At 40.0% G+C, this 19137-nt stretch overlaps 1 protein-coding gene across 3 annotated transcripts in view; it reads right to left on the bottom strand.

Annotated features, from left to right (window-relative positions):
* LOC127660441 (egl nine homolog 1-like) overlaps positions 1–16728 on the bottom strand; it is a 28841-nt gene extending 12113 nt beyond the window's left edge. Inside the window, exons 1-3 of one of the 3 annotated variants that reach the window (XM_052150659.1) lie at positions 16463–16728; positions 15399–16075; positions 1242–1361 (exon numbers count right to left, since the gene is read on the bottom strand). In XM_052150659.1, coding sequence (XP_052006619.1) covers positions 1242–1361; positions 15399–16073 — 795 coding nt within the window. In that variant the 5' untranslated portion in view covers positions 16074–16075; positions 16463–16728. The remainder of the gene's footprint in view (positions 1–1241; positions 1362–15398; positions 16076–16462) is intronic. The other 2 variants (XM_052150661.1, XM_052150662.1) reach the window with 2 other exon arrangements.
* Positions 16729–19137: the final 2409 nt, after the last annotated feature.

The raw sequence follows: 19137 nt of genomic DNA, 5'->3' as shown, positions 1-19137 counted from the left end.
GGCCAGTCACCTGTCTATTTACTCAAGGGCGCGCATATTCCGGACCAGCCTTAAAGGGATACTCCAGGATGTAGCATTAAGCTTTGTATCAGTAGAAAACCAGTAGTATTTTCGAATTACCCTGCTTCCCCATATCCCCATGATATGAGAGAAAATTTCATTTTTAGTCTGGAAAAAATCCTCCGATGGCGCTTAAAAATCGTCATTTTAGCGTCATCTGAGGATTTTTGGGACAGAGGCTTTAAACTACAGCCAGTATTAGTAGCTAGTTCGCATGTTTTCACCACGCCCATATGAGGCGGGATCTTACTCATAGAATGTAAAGATAGTGTCAGCCATCTTTAAGCTAAGCTAACAGGCTCTTGCTCTGTAAAACTTTGTATAATAGTCTAATCACGATGGCGGAAGAAAGTTTTGAAGTAATGACAGATGGGGATTTCGCAGATCTTTTGTGTGAATCGGATGCTCACGGCTACCTATACTGAGCCGCAATACAGCGACAAACAGTTGCGGGAGATGGAGGAACAAGAGGCGGCGGAGCAGCTGCTGCAGCAGGGGAGCAAGACCTGCTTGGCGGTCAGGAGGAAGAGCCCGGCCAGACTCGAGCTGGGGCTGAACTGGTGGTGTCAGTGCTCTCGCTGTGCGTCTATGCAAACAGATATAGAGTCCTATTGCTGTCGCTGAATTTCAGCGATGCCATTTTCTTCTGCATGAGATCGCTGAATCCGCTGATGAAACTGCACCGCTAGCATGTGTAACTGAGCACCCAAGTTTTGTACCACACATGGACAGGGGGTCCTGGAAACTTATTTCAGGATCCCAAAGATAAATTGAAACGCCAGCCAAAGCCTGCAGGGACAAATGGACGGCTTAGTGTAAAGTGAGTATTTGTTTTGTATTTCTTTTTGTTACTAAGACGTAATGTACAGAGTTTGGACACCCGGCATAATCGTGGTTTGGGAGTGGCCTCGTAAGTGCGGCAAAGCAAGTGCATTCTGGGAGTTGTTGTCTTTCAGCCACATGAGTAAAAAATACATTTTTTGCCTTTTCTCAGTCTAGAATGCTTCAAATTCAAAAATAATTTCACATTTCTACTACATAAATGACCACTATTAAATACACATTCATCTTCCCACAGCTGGAGTATCCCTTTAAGTTTACATTTGTTTTTCCCCCGTTGTCAAATAAACCGTTAGACACTAAATTCAAACATAACCTGTGAAGTTGCCTAAATCACTTACCTTGGCATCCCAATTCTTATTCAGGTAATATATGCATGTGACGCATCTCCCATCGCCATTCGGGTTATCAACGTGGCGCACATAACCAGTGCCTTTACCCGGATAACACGCCACCATCGCCTGTGAACATTTGGAGAAAACAGTCAGATACAGAGCACTAACAAACTCATTCAAACCGTGACTCGACCAATAGCGCGAGTTGTTTTTGGGAACCTTGTCTCATAGAATGCATGTTACTATAACTACATTTTCGCAAACTGACTTTTATGTGCCGAATTTTACGTTTCATCGCATTGCCCTGGTGAAATTAACACTAGAGGTAGGGATGCACCGATGTATCGGCCACCGATATTTATCGGCGCATTAATGACCGAATTAAAACGGTTGGTGAATCAATTTAAGCATGAAAATACCGGTATAAAAAAAAACAACCAATGGTTCATTTATAATTAATTATCATCACACTTTGTAAAACTCTTTGAATTCAAATGCACAATCCAGAAATAATGATAGCCACAGAATGTAGAAGGTTCGGCACTCCAAAGAACATGCAATATTTAATTTTTATTCTTTCTCATTCTCGCATTAATGAGAAAAACTGTAGTTACGTGACACTAGTGAAAGCAGAACTTACCTCTACATGATGAGGTAACACCATACAAATGCTTTGAAAACGGCAAACTTTGACTTCTGATACACTTGAGTTTGATAACCATTAAGGCTGTACGATTAAGTTGAGTTTGAAATCACAATAAGGCCTTTTTTTGTGTGATTACAAAAGCTTGAAAGTTTACGTTTAAAAATAGACTGCAATCAGCACTTCAGTCAGCATTGTGTAAGCAAGTGGCACCCTCTAGTGCTCTGGACAGCATTTTCCATTATCCATTACACAGCACTTTAGAATTTAAAAGGGTGTTTTGTTTCTTTGGTAACTTTTTATTTTTAATAGATGTAGTTGACATTTCTATTATGTCCAGCATAATATGTTTGTATAATATGAATTTGTGATGTTATATTATATACAGTAAAAACATGTAAAATGTGAGTTTTGTTGTTCTGAACGGCAAAAAAAAGTGTAACGATGTTTTAGATGTATAAAAATAACCTTTTTATTTTACATCAAGCATCATGTTATGATCAAGGCCGGACTGGTAATCTGGAATACCGGGCATTTTCCCAGTGTGCCGACACACTTTGGGGCCAATCAGGGGTGGACTGGCCATCGGGAGAACAGAGCAGACCTGTGGGTCGGCCGCGATAAGCTAAAATGATCCACCGCGTTATGCTGAATGGACCACAAAATGCAGAAAAGGACAGAGAATAACACCCCCCCCCATGCTCAACTTATGGGCCAGTTGCCATGTAGAATCCCGGGCCGATTTCTTCCCGGTTATATATTTAGTTATCTTTCATTGTGTCTCCCTTTAAATGTGTTCATCAGATCCAATCCATGTTCAATGGAAATTACTTAGAACAAAAGCTTTTGTACCTCTTTTTACATTTTTAAAAACAATTCCTGAGCAAAACAATGATCTGATGACAAAATAAGGTATATCGGCATTGGTATCGGTGAATAGTTATTTGTTCAAATCGGTATCGGCCAAAAAAAAATTAAATTATGTATATCGGTGCATCCCAACCTGGAGGCACTACAACAACTGTCCATTTTATTCAGTTTCACACATATAACAACCACAACAGCTCTTAAAAACACGATACATTTTTACGCTTAAATTATAGACCCACCTTTATAAATATATACACTTATTCCAAAATGATTAGCTTCTGCGGCAGCTAATCTCAGTGTGTTGGACTTTGGACTTGTAAGGCCGCATTTCGAGGCCAGTCAAAGACGCACAATGACACGAGAGTGTCGTAGAAGCGATACGAGATGACGTGGTTGCTTCAAAATATGCGCTTTTCATTTCTCATTATTTTTGGACCCTATCGGTTAGGTTTAGGTGTTGGTTAAGGGTAATGTGGGATACCTAAACTTAACTGTTGGTTAAGTTTAGTTTAATGGTTTAGGTTATGGAGTGACGTTTTGGTCATTAAAACCTCCATTTAATATTAACTTTAACCTTGTATCATTACAACACTGAATTTTGGCGCCCCCCGCTGGACATTTCACTGGGAAACTGCAGCCAAACGTGTAATGAAGCATGTAATTGTTTTCAGTCGATATCTACATTGTTAAATTTCACATTCAACAACGAAGCAAGTTTGTCCAGATTATACATTCATGACTCGTACCATTACACCTCTAATTAAGGCCTGCTAAAAAGATCCATTTTACGGTTAAATGCGATCTTCCTTTAAAAGATGATCCCGATAATCCATCCTAAAATCGCAAGATTGATATTTTTAAATACTTTAAAAGTTTCACTTCCGTTTTGATTATGTTGATTATTATATCGCCTGAATAAATAGCAATTGATCTGCATATTTTAGGCAACTGTGGTTCATTTTTTCCATTAATATTGTCGTAATATACCAAGTTAGAAGGTCCCATGTATAATTTACAGCATTAGATGAGCGAAAATGTCTTTCATATGTAAACAAAATAGACATTATAACTGAAATATACCCAAATAATCTGAATCAAATTGCTTTAAAATCAGAATTGGATCGAGAGCTTGTGAATCAGACTCAAATCGGGTCTTCTGTATCGATAGTCCTAGCCTGGATATTCTTCAATAATGCACCTTGTGTGTTCTACGGAAGATAATCATATGGGTTTGGAATAACATGAGGGTGTGTAAATGACAGAGTATTACATTTTGGGGTAAACTATTTCTTTAACCTTTTGTGTGTGTGTCAAATTAGACTCCTTGAGACAACATCTCATGCTACTGCAGGAGGTCTATCTGGACTGGACGGCTGGCTGGCAATTGTTTCCTGAGCGTCACAACATTTCGTGCTTTAGAAGCCTTCTTCATCTCATGGAAGACTCTATATCTGACGCTGCCAAACCTCCATGTGTAAGCAAGAGAGACAGAGTTGAACTAATCTGAACTCCCGGATGCCTGGCTCCCAGCCAGAGGAAGCAGTATTTTAATGGTCATGCTACGTGCGGTGCGTGAGGGAGGCAACGGCGGTCTCACTCACAACTGAAGGAGATGACACAAGATGGGTAAACATATTTATCACTGCCTAAGAAAGTGTGAGGTCTGGCGCACAATAGAGCGGGCTGTGCGGAGTCTGAAACAAGAGATGAAGAAAATGATAATAAATCACAGCGTTCGGACACTGTTGTTCTCGAGGTGGGTCATTTACAAGCCTATAGTAACAAAATATGGGAGGGGTTTGACTTCAAAACCAAATGACTAAAAAACACAGGAACCCCCCTTCAGGCCTCTCGCTAGCGCACACACACACACACACACTTCCTAAACAATCTCTTGAAAACAAAAAGACCCGAAGGAAGAGTTGAACAGGTTGCAGATCACCAGTTAAAATTTGGACATGCATACAAAACACAAATGGAAATAACAATGAGTATCTAAACGTTGCAATGTATTCATCATTTCCTTGTTTCTGGAGTCAAAAAGCTGTAAATCAATTCTGCTGTAAATATCCTTTAAAAAGTACTGTCGTGGTACCATGGTAAAGCGATTGTTTCTGATGGTAATACCATGCTATTTTGAAAAAAACAAAAGATAACATGTAATGTCCACCAAACAAAACAGGTTGGGTTCTTACTGTAAACTGTGTGCGCGTGTGTGTGTTGGAGCGTAGCAGCGTCATCTTCCGCATTCCTTTAAGGCCTTATTAACAGGCCGACCCAGCCGTGGAGGGCCTTTGTTTACATTCCAGTCAACCAGTTCAAGTCGATGTCGACATATTAGCGTTTCCAACCTCTGGACCAAGAAAGAACCCTACAGCAGGATCCCTCATTAGTGAAGACTTGCTCCAGACCTACAGTGAAGGGTTCACATGGACACTAGGTGTGGGAATCATACCGGACTATTTGATTTGTTTTCCAAAGAATTCTTGATACATTTAAATGTTTAATTCAATATAGGGGCACAAATCTTACACGAGTTTAAAAGGAATGTTTCGGGTTCAATAAAACAAAACAAAAATCTGCCACAACATTAAAACCACCTGCCTAATATTGTGTAGGCCCCCTTCGTGCCGCCAAATCAGCGCCAACCCACTTCTCAGAATAGCTTTCAGAGATAGCATTCTTCTCAGCACAACTGTACAGAGTGGTTATCTGAGTTAGTGTAGTATTTTTTTGTTTTTGGCAGTGTGAGAAGCAGGACGTGGCTGGGCCGTAACGATGGACAACCGGCGCTGAATCAGCCTGTAGAGTGGATGAAGGCGGGGCCGGGCTGGAACGATACACACACCCGGTGCCTAATCAGCCTGATGGGGCGCGCAAGGGATAAAGGCGGCCGGTGACGACAGTTCGAGAGAGGGAGAATTACAGGCAGCTGCCCTGTATGTAATTAAGTTTATCATTGGCCGGTTCTCGCCGCCTCCTTGACCATCTTAACCCCTTTACATTGGTGCCAAAACCCGGGGAGGAGGGGAGGAGGGATGCCCGTCGCAGAGTCCTCGACACTGCCGTCCACCCAGGGGAGCGCCACTGCCGTCCCCTGGGGGACGGAGTAGCCTGACCGCACCGGACGCGGGGAACGGCCGCCATCCGCGGGTTGAGTGATGACTGGACTCCCCGACCGCCTGGCGTGATAAGAGCCGCTGCCAGGGGTGGAGGAGTGCCCTGCTGTCCCCCAGGAACGTGGCAGGGTCGAGAGAAGGCCGCAGTCCATGAGGGGAGGAGGGAAGTGACTCCCACACCGTCTGGAGCGGTAGGGCCGCTGCCATGGCCGGAGGAGTGTCCCCACAGATTGTCGGGAACACAGATGGGCGTTCTGTCCACTGGGAGTCGGAGGTCTGACTCCGGTCCGCCCGGGGAGGAGCAGCTGCTGTCCACCGAGAGGGTGGAGGAGTGATCGAGGACCACGTGGCGGTGCATCAGAGAACTGGTGAGTGAGTTTCTTTTCCTCTCTCTGTCGCTCTTTGTTGGCCTTTCCCTCGCCTATTTTGTTTTTTGTTGTTGTTTTTACCCTCCTGTCTCCTCCCAGTTCAAGGAAGCCAGGGATGACCAGCCGGCAGACGGGGTGCAAGGCACAGCGGTAGGAGAGTAGAGCGGAAGAGGGCGGGGCTGGAACGACACACGCCCGGTCCCCAATCAGCCTGATGGGGCGCATGAGGAATAAAGGTGGCCGGTGACGACAGTTCGAGAGAGAGAGAATTACAGGCAGCTGCCCTTTATGTAATTATGTTTGTGTGTTTTTAAGTTTAACATTAAACTTTATATTGTCAAGCCAGTTCTTGACTCCTCCTCGCCCATCTTAACCACTTTACATTGGTGCCGAAACCCGGGAAGGAGGAAGGATGCCCGTCGAAGTGTCCTCAACACTGCCATCCACCCAGGCGAGAGGGACAAAGAGTAGCTGACAACGCCAGTTCGAGAGAGACACACGTGGCCACGCCGTCTGTGTTTTATGTTAATTTACACCTGCGCCAGACATGCTTGTGTAGCCGGAGTGATGGTGGTGTAGTGGGCTAAAGCGCATCACTGGTAATCAGAAGGTCACTGGTTCTATCCCCACAGCCACCACCATAGTGTCCTTGAGCAAGGCACTTAACTCCAGGTTGCTCCGGGGGGATTGTCCCTGTAATAAGTGCACTGTAAGTCGCTTTGGATAAAAGCATCTGCTAAATGCATAAATGTAAATGTAGCGTCTCGGGTGCGTTGCGTCATAAACATAAAATGTTTTAGGTCACTGTGTCAAATTAAATATAGTTTAATACTTAAAACACATCTTGAGATCTCTTAGTTCAGATTTGCGCTCCAAGTGTTTTGAACACAAGAACGTAACGCATGTTTGTGTTGTTCTGCTGAAGGGTTGTTTTGTACACTGTATAAACTGTGTGTTGGTCATACAGCTGAAGTTTCACTTACTGCCCTCTGGAGTAAACAGGTGGTACTACAAGCTTACATTTCTCAGGAATCTTCCTTATTACGTTCTGGGGGTATTGCGATTAATTACGTTCATTTTTTAACGCGTTATTTTTTGTCAAATTAATCGCACTGAATTAACGGCTGTCGATTTAATATGTATGAAGTAAAACTGAAACGGACTATAAAAGAACTCATCAATAGCAAGTCTGCACAAACATACAGTGAACATCTTTGACTATAGATGAGCTGCAAGTTCTGTTGAAATATCCAATGTGAGAGTATGAATTTTAAACCAATAAAATGTCTAAAACGTACATTTCTTTCTTTACTATGTAAACAGGTGGCCTGTGCCATCTTAAAGGGACAAAACGCTCATCTATAAACCATTTTCTGGACAATCAGAGCTTTTTGGCTCTTCCAAAACAACTGATTATTGAAACAATAATATTTGCTTTGATTGTTGGATAAGAAAAGTTGAACAGATTGCGAGCAGAGCAAACCTCATGCCACTGTTTATTTTTGTGTCCAATATAAGCCACGCTCTCAAATAACCTTCATGACTGATATAAAACACTGGAAATAAAGTAAATTCATAATTATAATAATAAATTAACAGATTGCTACACCGAGCCTCCAACTAGTTCAGCAGACAGTGGATCCATTCTTAAAAAGGCAGTCATCTTATTTTAGTGCATTAGTAGAAAAGAAAGTCACAATGGTTTAGAACAACACGAGGGTGAGTACATGACAGAAGCTTCATTTTTGAAAACACACACACACAAAAACATGAACGTGCTTTTCATTTCTCTAAAAGACTCTTAGTTCACAGTAAATGTACATCATCATTGAAGACTGGCTGATATGATCTACACTAAGTCAGCAGGGCCAGCGCTCTACCTTACATTAATGCGAGTTATCGAGAGAATATTCTCTGTAACATGTTCGGCATTCCCACGACACAAACACCTCCAGCTTCCTCTTTTCCTATTTTGCACGACAGCTGCAAACTGACAAAACACCAGAAGCGTTTTTTCAAAGCAGTGGTTGTTGGATTCCTGCCTGAGGAACGAGTGCAATGTTGTGTAGAAAATCTCTCTCTCTCTCTCTCTCTCTCTCTCTCATATATATATATATATATGCTAATATGTCCAGGGGATATTTTGTTTCTCTGTTTCTCTTGCACCTGGTCTACAGCTCAGCCTTTTAAAGTATTCAGTTGAAGTCAGAAGTTTACACACATTTGTTTGTATTTGGCTTTAAATTGTTTATCTTGGGTCAAATGTTTTGGGGATCCTTCCACAAGCTTCTCACAATAAGTTGCTGGAATTTTGTCCCATTCCTCCAAACTGAACTGGAGTAACGGTGTCCGGTTTGTAGGCCTCCTTGCTCGCACATGCAGCAGATTGAGGTCAGGGATTTGTTATGGCCACTCCAATATCTTGACTTTGTTGTCCTTAAGCCATTTAGCCACAACTCTGGAGGTGTGCTTGGGGGGGTCATTGTCCATTTGGAAGACCCATTTGCGACCGAGCTTTAACTTCCTGGCTGATGTCATGAGATATTGCTTCAATATATCCACATAATTTTCCTTCCTCATGATGCCATCTATTTTGTGAAGTGCACCAATCCCTCCTGCAGCAATGCACCCCCACAACATGATTGTGCACCCCCATGCTTCACGGTTGGGATGGTGTTCTTCAGCCTGAAAGTCTCACCCTTATTCCTCCAAACATAACGATGGTCATTATGGCCAAACAGTTCAATATTTGCTTCATCAGACCAAAGGACATTCCTCCAAAAAGTAAGAACTTTGTCCCCATGTGCACTTGTAGTCTGGCTTGTTTATGGTGGTTTTGGAGCAGCCTTTCAGGTTATGTCAATATAGGACTTGTTTTGCTGTGGATATAGATACTCGTCTACCGGTTTCCTCCAGCATCTTCACAAGGTCCTTTGCTGTTGTTCTGGGGTTGATTTGCACCTTTCACACCAAACTACGTTCAACTCTAGGAGACAGAATGCGTCTCCTTCCTGAGCGGTATGATGCTGTGTGGTCACATGGTGTTTATACTTGTGTACTATTGTTTGTACAGATGAACGTGGTGCCTTCAGGCTTTTGGAAATTGTTGCCAAGGATGAACCAGACTTGTGGAGGTCCACAATTGTTTTTCTGATTTCTTTTGATTTCCCCATCATGTGAAGCAAAGCACCGAGTCTGACAGTAGGCCTTAAAATACATCCACAGTTGACTCCAATTAGCCTATCAGAAGCGAATTGCCTAAAGGCTTGACATCATTTTCTGAAATTTTCCGAGCTGCTTAAAGGCACAGTTAACTTAGTATATGTAAACTTCTGACTTCAACTGTACTCTTTTAAACCGAGAGCACAAACGGACGCGTTCGGCACGTGCGTCACATGCACTATGCCAAAGTATGGTTTGGCGTCCTTCTTTATTTCGGAGAACACAAAAGACCAACTATGTACCAAATAATGCAAGTGAAAGGGGACTGGGGCTGTCAAGCTCCAAAATGACATAAAACCACCATCAAATCAAATGGCATCATTAATGTCACGTTAGCTTTGAAGTCGATGATGTCAAATAGGGGTGCACCGATTTGTACCTAGATTTAGGGCCGATCTTTTTGGCAGTGCACAGGGTCACACATACACACACCTCCTCTAATGAATGAGCATTTGCCCTTGAAGCATAACAGAGTGGCCTTCGGAGGCTGAGACGTTAGCGATTCTAAGCATTCACAAATGTAAACTTTCAGACATGATTTAATTCACATGAATATGCCGTTTGGTTTTAAAAACGTGTAAGGATAAGTTGCCCATTTTCTAGAGTCATTACGGTAATTATTCTGACTCGTTGCACAGAGAGCAGGAAGAGGATAAAAAGGCATATTAACAATAACAAATAAACATGCAAATACAAATCTGAGTACACGTGATGCAACGCGAGTCATGACAATCAGACGTTGTGTAGAATGATAGAGATCATGAGCACTTTTAGCATCACTCCCTTCAATATGTTCTCTCGCGGTGTCAATCAAACACGCACGCTCTTCAGGTGCTCTCAATATCCCAGTCACTCATCTCGGCGCTATTCTGTGAGGATCCCAATTTAAATCAGATTAATGATGGTCACATTACCACTTATAACAGATGTAACCATTTAACCTTCAATAACGACGCCACGTCTTCATGCACTTGTATTACAGCAAAATGCAAAAGACCTTAAACATCATCATAAACATAAATAAATTACTCACTGGAGCAGTTTATTGCTTGTAATAGATATATTTGTCTTATTTTTGAACACATCTCTGCTGTGTGTGATGCTCTCATGGTTTTTGGTTGCCAGTACGTCACGAAGACGTAACTTTGGTAACACTTAATAAAAAGGTTTCGTTTCTTTAACATTAATGCATTGGGTATCATGAACAAACAATGAATAATATATTTTTTACAGCATTTATTAATCATATTATTAGTTAATAAAAATGCAATTGTTCGTTGTTAGGTCATAGTGCATTAACGAATACAACTTTTGATTGTAAAAATGCATTCCTGTATGTTGTAACTAACATTGTTCATTAGTTAAATAATGTTAACAAATTAAACCTTTTTGTAAAGTGTTACTGTAATTTTACTGTGTGGGGCATTTAACTGCGGCATATAACTTGCAAAAGTGTGGCAGAGGGCACTTTAAGAAAAATAAATAAATAGGTATTGTACTGGCCGATCTTAAGAGTTTATTAAAAAATAAAATAAAAATATACGTAATTAAAGAAAATATATATATATTTTTTTTAAATCAGAGATTGTATCGGCCTCAAATTTCCTGATCAGTGCACCACTAATGCCAAACATCATTAGTCCCTGCATATTTCAAGACATAATCAATTGTAATTGTCCACGTTTACATGCACATTCTTAATAAGCGGACAACGTGTAAGATCATAAACGCCTTCAACGATTTTCCTTTATTAAAGAAATAAATGGTTTAAGCACAAACAGTGTACATTTTTCCACGTTTACCCCGATTATGCATTGCATGTAAACACCTGTACTGGCGTTCTTACCAGCTTATCCAATTGTTGTGCACATGTCCGTTGTCTGTTTACGTTGGTCATTTTTTTAATACGTTGATTTTTTCCAATTATAACGCACTCACTGACGTCAAACCTGTTGTAGTAAGGGCACGGTTTTCAATTGGGCCTAAATGTCCATTATTGACTTGGAATATAGCACACAAGACTACCTTTAGAGCTTAACAACCCCAGTCTCCATTTACTTCCATCATAAGGAAAAGATCGACCACGATATTTCTTCAAACATTCACCCTTTGTGTTCCACGGAAGACAGAAAATCGTACAATTTTGGAATGACAGAATTTTCAATTTCCCTTCAATGCCTTAGATCAATATCCAAACACGTTGCATGCTTTAAGGTCTACACAATTCTTAAGCTTTTTCTTTACAGACTATATAGGCAATTTCAAACGACCAAACAGTTTGATCGAGAGACTAAATGATTACATATAAGTCTCAATGGAGAGAAAACCCTGCAGAAGCCAAAGACTTCCTCTTTGTGCAAACCAGCAAATTAGGTCAAATGTCAGTAAAAGCAGCCCTCTCTCCATATGCATTGTTTGCATAGATCCACTGACCGAAAGTATGTCGTGTACAGAGAGGGTATTGTAATGCTGCAGCCCACAATAGCAGTACACGTGTTAAGAGTTCAATCTAAGGTTCATTCACTCAAACATATTCATTTATATATTCACTCACTCTCATGTGACTTCATTCCTTCTGTGGAACACAAAAGGAGATGTTTTGAACAATGTTCACACTGCTCTTTTCCATATAACAAAGTAGATGGTGACCGGGGGTTGTCGCACCATATTTTGAATTTTGGGGGCATTTTTTGGCCCAGAGCACCCGTTAATGGAGATGTAACAGGTGTTTAAGTGTCTCTTCACCATGCAGCTGGTGCACACACAAAAAAGCCTTTTTGCCATTTCTGCTTTACATGTCAAATGTGCAGCATTATGACTGATGACGCAGCCGCAAAATATGTAAGGTGTAAAAACTTTAGAGCGCTTCAACGTCACACGCTTGCAATGTTAACACCTTTGTTTTCACACCAAACTACATTCATCTCTAGGAGACAGAGTTTGTCTCCTTCCGGAGCGGTATGATGGCTAATATTAAATCTGTAGCGTGGTTAAAAAATGTGTTTTAATGACGTCAGCCGTAAATAAGCAACTTCTCACTTCAACTGTACTTTGTAATGGACTGAGTGCACTTTTAAAGGAAAGTTGAGGGTTTACTAAGTCCATTACAAAGCTTTTGTAGCATAATATTGCTTAGCACATAAAAACAAATTGTGCTAAAGTGTTTAAATTCATCCCTTTAAAAAAGAAAAGTTGCATAAACATCAAATACACACGTTTCAAAGGTACATTTGTAATCATTTTACATGTTAAAATTATTAAAGGGTGATAAAACCGCTCACATGGTTTCCCAGCATTACGTATTCATATCAAAAAAGTTTAAATATTGGATATAACTTCACACAGATAGTTAAAAAGCACTTTTAATCACACTAAATTCATGTAAACATTCATTTTGACATATTGTGGCTATACAGCCGTGACCAAAAGTATTGGCAGTGACTTAAATGTTGTGTTTCTTCTTCAGTTGTTTTGGTGTTGATTCACATTGTTTCTAGATTATTGTGGAGAGTGATCAGATGCATTTTAGATAATTGCAAAAAGCTTCATTGGCCAATTTTTTTTTACTTTATCACAAAAACCCAAATTTCACTGTTTTTTTGGCCCTGGCACAAAACGACCAGCTAACATAATTTCACTAATCATATCAGCAGCACCTGGGAAAGTGTGAACGAGGACTAGTCAGGTGACATCACTCTATCATTCTGATTGGATTATAAGAGCGGACTGATTGCTTTAAAAGGAGGGAAGAAGTGCTTCCAATCATTGTGTTCTTGTTAGCAATGGTTACCTCTAAAAAAAGACGTGCAGCCATCATCGCTATGCATCAAAATGGCCTCACATGCAAGGAAATTGCTGCAAAGAATATTGCACCTGAAAGAACCATTTACTGGATCATCAAGAACTTCAACAGTAAAGTGAAGAAGGCTTCAGGACGTCCCAGAGTGTCCAGCAGGCGCCAGGACTGTCTCCTCCTGAGGAGTCAGCTACAGAATCGTGTCACCACCAGTGCAGAGCTCAATATTGGCAGCAGGTTGGTGTGAGTGCATCTGCATGCACGGTGAGGCGAAGACTTTTGGGCAATGGCCTGGTGTCATGAAGGGCAGCAAAGAATCCACTTCTCTCCAAGAAAAACATCAAGGACAGACTGAAATTCTGCAGGAAGTACAAGGATTGGACAGCAGAAGACTGGCGCAAAGTTATGTTCTCTGATGAAGCCCCCTTCCGACTGTTTGGGACATCTGTAAAATCGATAGTCTGGAGAAGAAAAGGTGAACGCTACCATGAGTCCTGTGTGGTGCCAACAGTGAAGAATCCTGAGACCATCCATGTGTGGGGTTGCTTTTCATCACAGGGAGTGGGCTCTCTCACAATCCTGCCCAAAAACACTGCCATGAATAAAGAATGGTATCAAAACGTCCTGCAAGAGCAACTTCTCCCAAGGATCCAGGAGCAATTTGGTGATGATCCGTGCATTTTCCAGCATGATGGAGCACCATGTCACAAGGTAAGAGTAATAATGAAGTGGCTCAGAGATCATTGCATTGAAATTTTGGATCCGTGGCCAGGCAACTCCCCGGATCTTAATCCCATAGAGAACCTGTGGTCAATCCTCAAAAGGCGAGTGGACAAACCGAAGCCCAGAAATTGTGATCAACTCCGAGCACTAATAAGGCAAGAATGGATCGCCATCAGTCAGGATTTGTCCCTGAAGCTGATATCCAGCATGCCAGAGTGAATTGCCGAGGTTATGAAGAACAAGGGTCAACACTGTAAATATTGACTCTTTGCATTTATTGAATATTTTTGCCAATAAAAGCCTTTAAAACTTATGAAACGCTTATTGTTTTCCAGTATACCATAGAAACATGTGACAAAATAATCTACAAATACTGAAGCAGCAAACTTTGAAACACCAAATTGATGTCACTGCCAATACTTTTGGCCACGGCTGTACTTTCGAAACAATGTGTATTTTAATGTTTATGGACTAGCCCCATTCACTTCCACAGTAAGAGACTTATTGCAACCACCATTTCTGTTTAAATAAACGAGGGAAATCTGAATTATTCTTTGTGCTAATCAGCACAAAGCCACAAATGTTGTTGATTGAGCTTAAACTATACTAAATTCAGGCCCAAACATTTCTTTAAAGCATTCTGGGTTCTTGGTAGACCATTACTAGCCTTTGCTAGAGGGCTGCTGTGCAACTGATACGCCTTTCTGAAAGGTTGTTTGGGTGTTCTGGATGGTTGAGAGCGGGTTGCTATGGTGTGGCAATTCAAAAAGAGCCAAATAATAAGAATAATTAGTATGAGCTATAAAAGTAGTGATGTGTACCTCTAATAATGGCAATAACAACATCAAAACGCATGGGAAACTTACAGTATGTAGTTTCTGAAATGCAGATTGAACAGTAAATACTGTTAATTACTACCTAAAAACCAGCTCAAGATAGTTTGCTGGTCTAAGCTGGTCTCTTGGCTAGTTTAAGAGGGGGTTTGGGTACTTGACAGTCTGGTCAGACTGGGTTTAGAACACCTAAAACCATCTTAAACCAGCCTAGGTTGGAAACCCTAATGTTGTCATTACTGAAATTTAGTATGACCTAAATTTGAGTCCGTACAACTCAAATTATTAAGTAGATACAACAACAACGTTTAAATAGCAAATCTGAGTCAAGTTGCATCTAGTTACCTTAACTTAGTAAAGTTAGTTAAGTTCATTCTATATGATCACCAAATTAAGTTAACTTAAATACACAAGTTCTGTAGACGCCATTACTCAATTCAATTGAGGGAACAAGTTTACTCAATCAATTGAGTAAAGTCAACTTAGGGTTTTCTGAGTAATGTAACAGCTCCTACTATCATGATTTAAGAGAACGTGACATGGGGCATGCACAGGTGTCTAAAAGCATTTCTTTCCGTCAAATACTTACTTTCGTCCTTCCATTTATCGTGTAGTTTCCCAGTTTTCCATTGCAATGCCTGACCAGGTCATCCATACGACTCATCAAGAACCGGATCTTCTCACATCCAGGTTCCTTCCCCTCGATCCAGGTGATTTGATCCCCCCTTATGTCCTTAGAAGAGTCACTTTTCTGACTCACCAGCTGTCCATCAGTGAATTTACCGGTCTGATGAAGAGCTTTCACGTCTTCTAGGATGGACAGTCCAATGTCTTCACCCAGAAAGTTGTCCACTACACAAATACCATGTTTGTTCATGCATGGAACAATATAATCAGTGGCCAGTTTTTGTGGTTGGGATTTGAGTTGTGTGTTTTTGCTGTCAGTCTCTGAACTTTGGGATCTGGTGATCAGATGTTTCCCATCTGGATCAGTTTTTCCTTCTGGTTTCTCAGGCTGTTGTGGAGTTTGTAGTACAATCTTGGTCTTGTCAGCCTCTTTACATGAAAGTTTGTGTTTTTTCCAGTGTTGTTTTTGATGATCCTTGCTGCAGTAGAAGGAAATCCTGCACCGACCGCACTTCAGAAGGTTTTCCATCTTGCCACACAGCTCGCAGACCTGTTTATCCCGCTCCGCGTCCAGATCCGTGGCGCATCGGTCCATGCTCGAGCTTGCGTGCTGCTGGCAGTGTTGGGTGTAATGCATTACTAAGTAATTAAATGGCATTACTCTTAATTGTCAGTAATTTAAAATCACAGTTACTTCTGATGTAATTGAGTTAAACACTATATAGACTTCTAGAACAATTCTATATAAAACAACAGTGAATTTAAAATCTAAATGTACTGTTTAAATGTTAAAATGTATTATTTTTTTATTTAACGCTGCCCCTTTAAATTCTTTGGCCAGTTCAAGAATAATTAGTTTGAAAGAATTAAAAGAACAGTTTCATGTTTATCCTTGTATTTTTCATCTGGTCGAGGTTGATCAGGGTTTTAGAAAGTAATGCAATAATTTTCATCCATAAAAATAAGTACAGAAATATAATTACACTGCAGAAGATGTAAAAAAATTACATTTTTTTAGTAACTTACCCAACACTGGCTGCTGGCCCTTTAAATCCAGTCTTGCTCCACGCGCACCTCCCGTTTCAGCTGATAACTTTCACGCACAACGCGTCAGATTCGACTAACCCAGCGAAATGCAAGCGATCTGCAGCGCCCGTTTCATCACACGCGAATATTCCGCCACTTTCCGTTAAAAAAACGATTTAAGGGTTCGTGGTTGTGCCGCGCGAGCTCCATCCCGCTGAAGCGAGGTGCTCCTCCTCGCGCGTGGTTGTGTTTGTACTCTGCGTTCTGCACGTCGCCTCTACAAACCAAAACTCTGACGTCAACCCAGAGGGGCGTGGCCAGGGTTTCAGACCGTATAAAAACAACCCTCCTCCTCCTCCTCCTCTCATTCACACACACAGTTAGTAACGGAGGCGCGAGCGGATGAAAATATACATTTTCCCCCCTAAGTAAAATCTGTCACTTTCAGAAAAACATTGGCATTTTAATCAATACTTTTGTTGGTAACATGTGCCTTAATTAGTAAGATTTTGGAGATCAAAAAACACAAATGTTGCAGCCGATTAGTGATATTTGATGAATATTCAATTAATTTGATTTCCATTGAATTGAATATGGTCTTACACCTGCAAAATTGAAATTATTAACATGTTTTTATAAAAATTATTTTCAGTAACTACTCGATCTGATTCTGAACTAAAATCCACTACATTATTTTCTTTATGAATGAATGAATGTATTAATTAATTAATTAATGCATGAACATAAAATTGTGTTTCGGTTAAGCTGGCTGTCTCATAGACTATAAAGGAACAGAAAGACCCTTTTTTGTGATTTATCAGAATCAAAATATAGAATCATTTACTCACTTTCATGCCATCTCAGATGTGTATGACTTTATTTTTCAAAACACAAATAGATATTTTTAAAAGAATATTTCAGCAACATTATGTAATATTTCAGAGGTGATATAATAGGTATGGCTGTGAAACAGATTCATTTTTAAGCAATTTTTACAATAAATCTCCACTTTAACTTTCACATTCAGTAAAAATGGGCTTAATAATAATCTGGTTCTTACCCGAAGTGATTGCATTGCTTTAGAAGACACACATTAAACCACTAGAGTCATATGGATTACTTTCATGCTGCCTTTATGTGATTTTTGAAACTTCAACGTTCTGGCCACCATTCACTTGCATTGTATGCACCTACAGAGCGGTCTATCTAAATGACCAAGTCACCCTATTTGTACTAGTTGTCATGCAAGCAAAAATATTATTGGACAGCAATAAATCAGACATGTCATTTCAACAGACATGAAAGTGTCTTATGTTGCACACTGCCCCCTGTAGGTGAGCTGTCTGTTGAGAGGAGCACACTGGCACTCATTCAGACAGTGAAGAGGCACTGAGCGTCACGTACACAGTTGGCATGAATCCTAAACAGTAATCTGATATAGGCTATATGTGCACTCAAAAGAGAACAACTCTCAACTACCTTACATTGACAATACATTGTGTGGGGGTGTGTGTGTGTGTACACACACATTCAGTATTTATATATATATATACTATATACATGTATAGAGCCGTGGCTAATGGGGTGAAAGTTGGCAATGATTTCTTGAACCATGAGTGTGCAAAAATCAATGAAATTCCACTTGCCAAAAAGTAGCATGTTTTTAATTTTGTATTTCTTTAACATGGTAAGTACTATCATATTGTTCTTTCTTTTAAGCACAGCAGATATACATCATTTTTATCAACGTGTGTATGCAAAATACTCAAGATTATTTTATAAAAATCAATTATGATAATATATGCTTTCCAAATGAATTAAACAAGTGATTAAGTCAATGGTTTAAGCTAAACTGTTTTTCAAAACATATTTCCTTTAAAACAAAAAATATATGTACTCATATGTACTGTGTAATTAATTACTAACTATTAATTACATCTTAAACAGTGTAATTAGATTACTATACTAATTACCCTGCCTGAAAAGTAATTGCAAATTACTAATAACTTTCTGAATCCATGATGAAAAATACAAAGATAAACATGAAAATATAATTTTAATTCTTTCAAATAAATCATATAAAATCAAATAAATTAAGGTGCCACGTTAAATTAGAAAACATACATTTTAACATTATTTTATATTAACATAAATTTTAAATTCACTATTATTTAATATAGAATTGTTCTAGAGTCTATACAGTGTTTAACGCAATTACATCAGACGTAACTGTGATTAAATTACAGAAAAATTAAGAGTAATCCCTTACTTTTTCCTCAATGAAAAAGTAATTTAATTACAGTAATTAATTACTTAGTAATGCATTACATCCAATACTGTTTAGGATATTAAAGAAAGGTCAATTTACACGTACTCGTGTCCACATGGTTTCACTCTAGAAAACAAAGTTCAAGTTCTAAACTACATTACCCAAGATGCTTTGCTTTTGATTACGTAATCAAACCGCGCAGGCCCCGTGTAAACAACAGGGCTTCGTGCGTCCAGTTTGATCTGAATGAAGCGCAAAACGCCGCTTTTACCGTGAATACACGATCTTGAAGACACATTTATTAAGCACTTTGGTTCTGGCTTTCATATTCAAATGAATACATAATCATGCAGCCACACGAGATAATCCATGATAAATGTGTTCAAATGAATGTACATGCAGTAAA

The sequence above is a fragment of the Xyrauchen texanus genome, chromosome 20 (assembly GCF_025860055.1).
Source record: "Xyrauchen texanus isolate HMW12.3.18 chromosome 20, RBS_HiC_50CHRs, whole genome shotgun sequence".
Taxonomy (NCBI): domain Eukaryota; kingdom Metazoa; phylum Chordata; class Actinopteri; order Cypriniformes; family Catostomidae; genus Xyrauchen; species Xyrauchen texanus.
The sequence above is the reverse complement of the archived record's forward strand: the minus strand, read 5'-3'. Positions and strand labels throughout refer to the sequence as shown.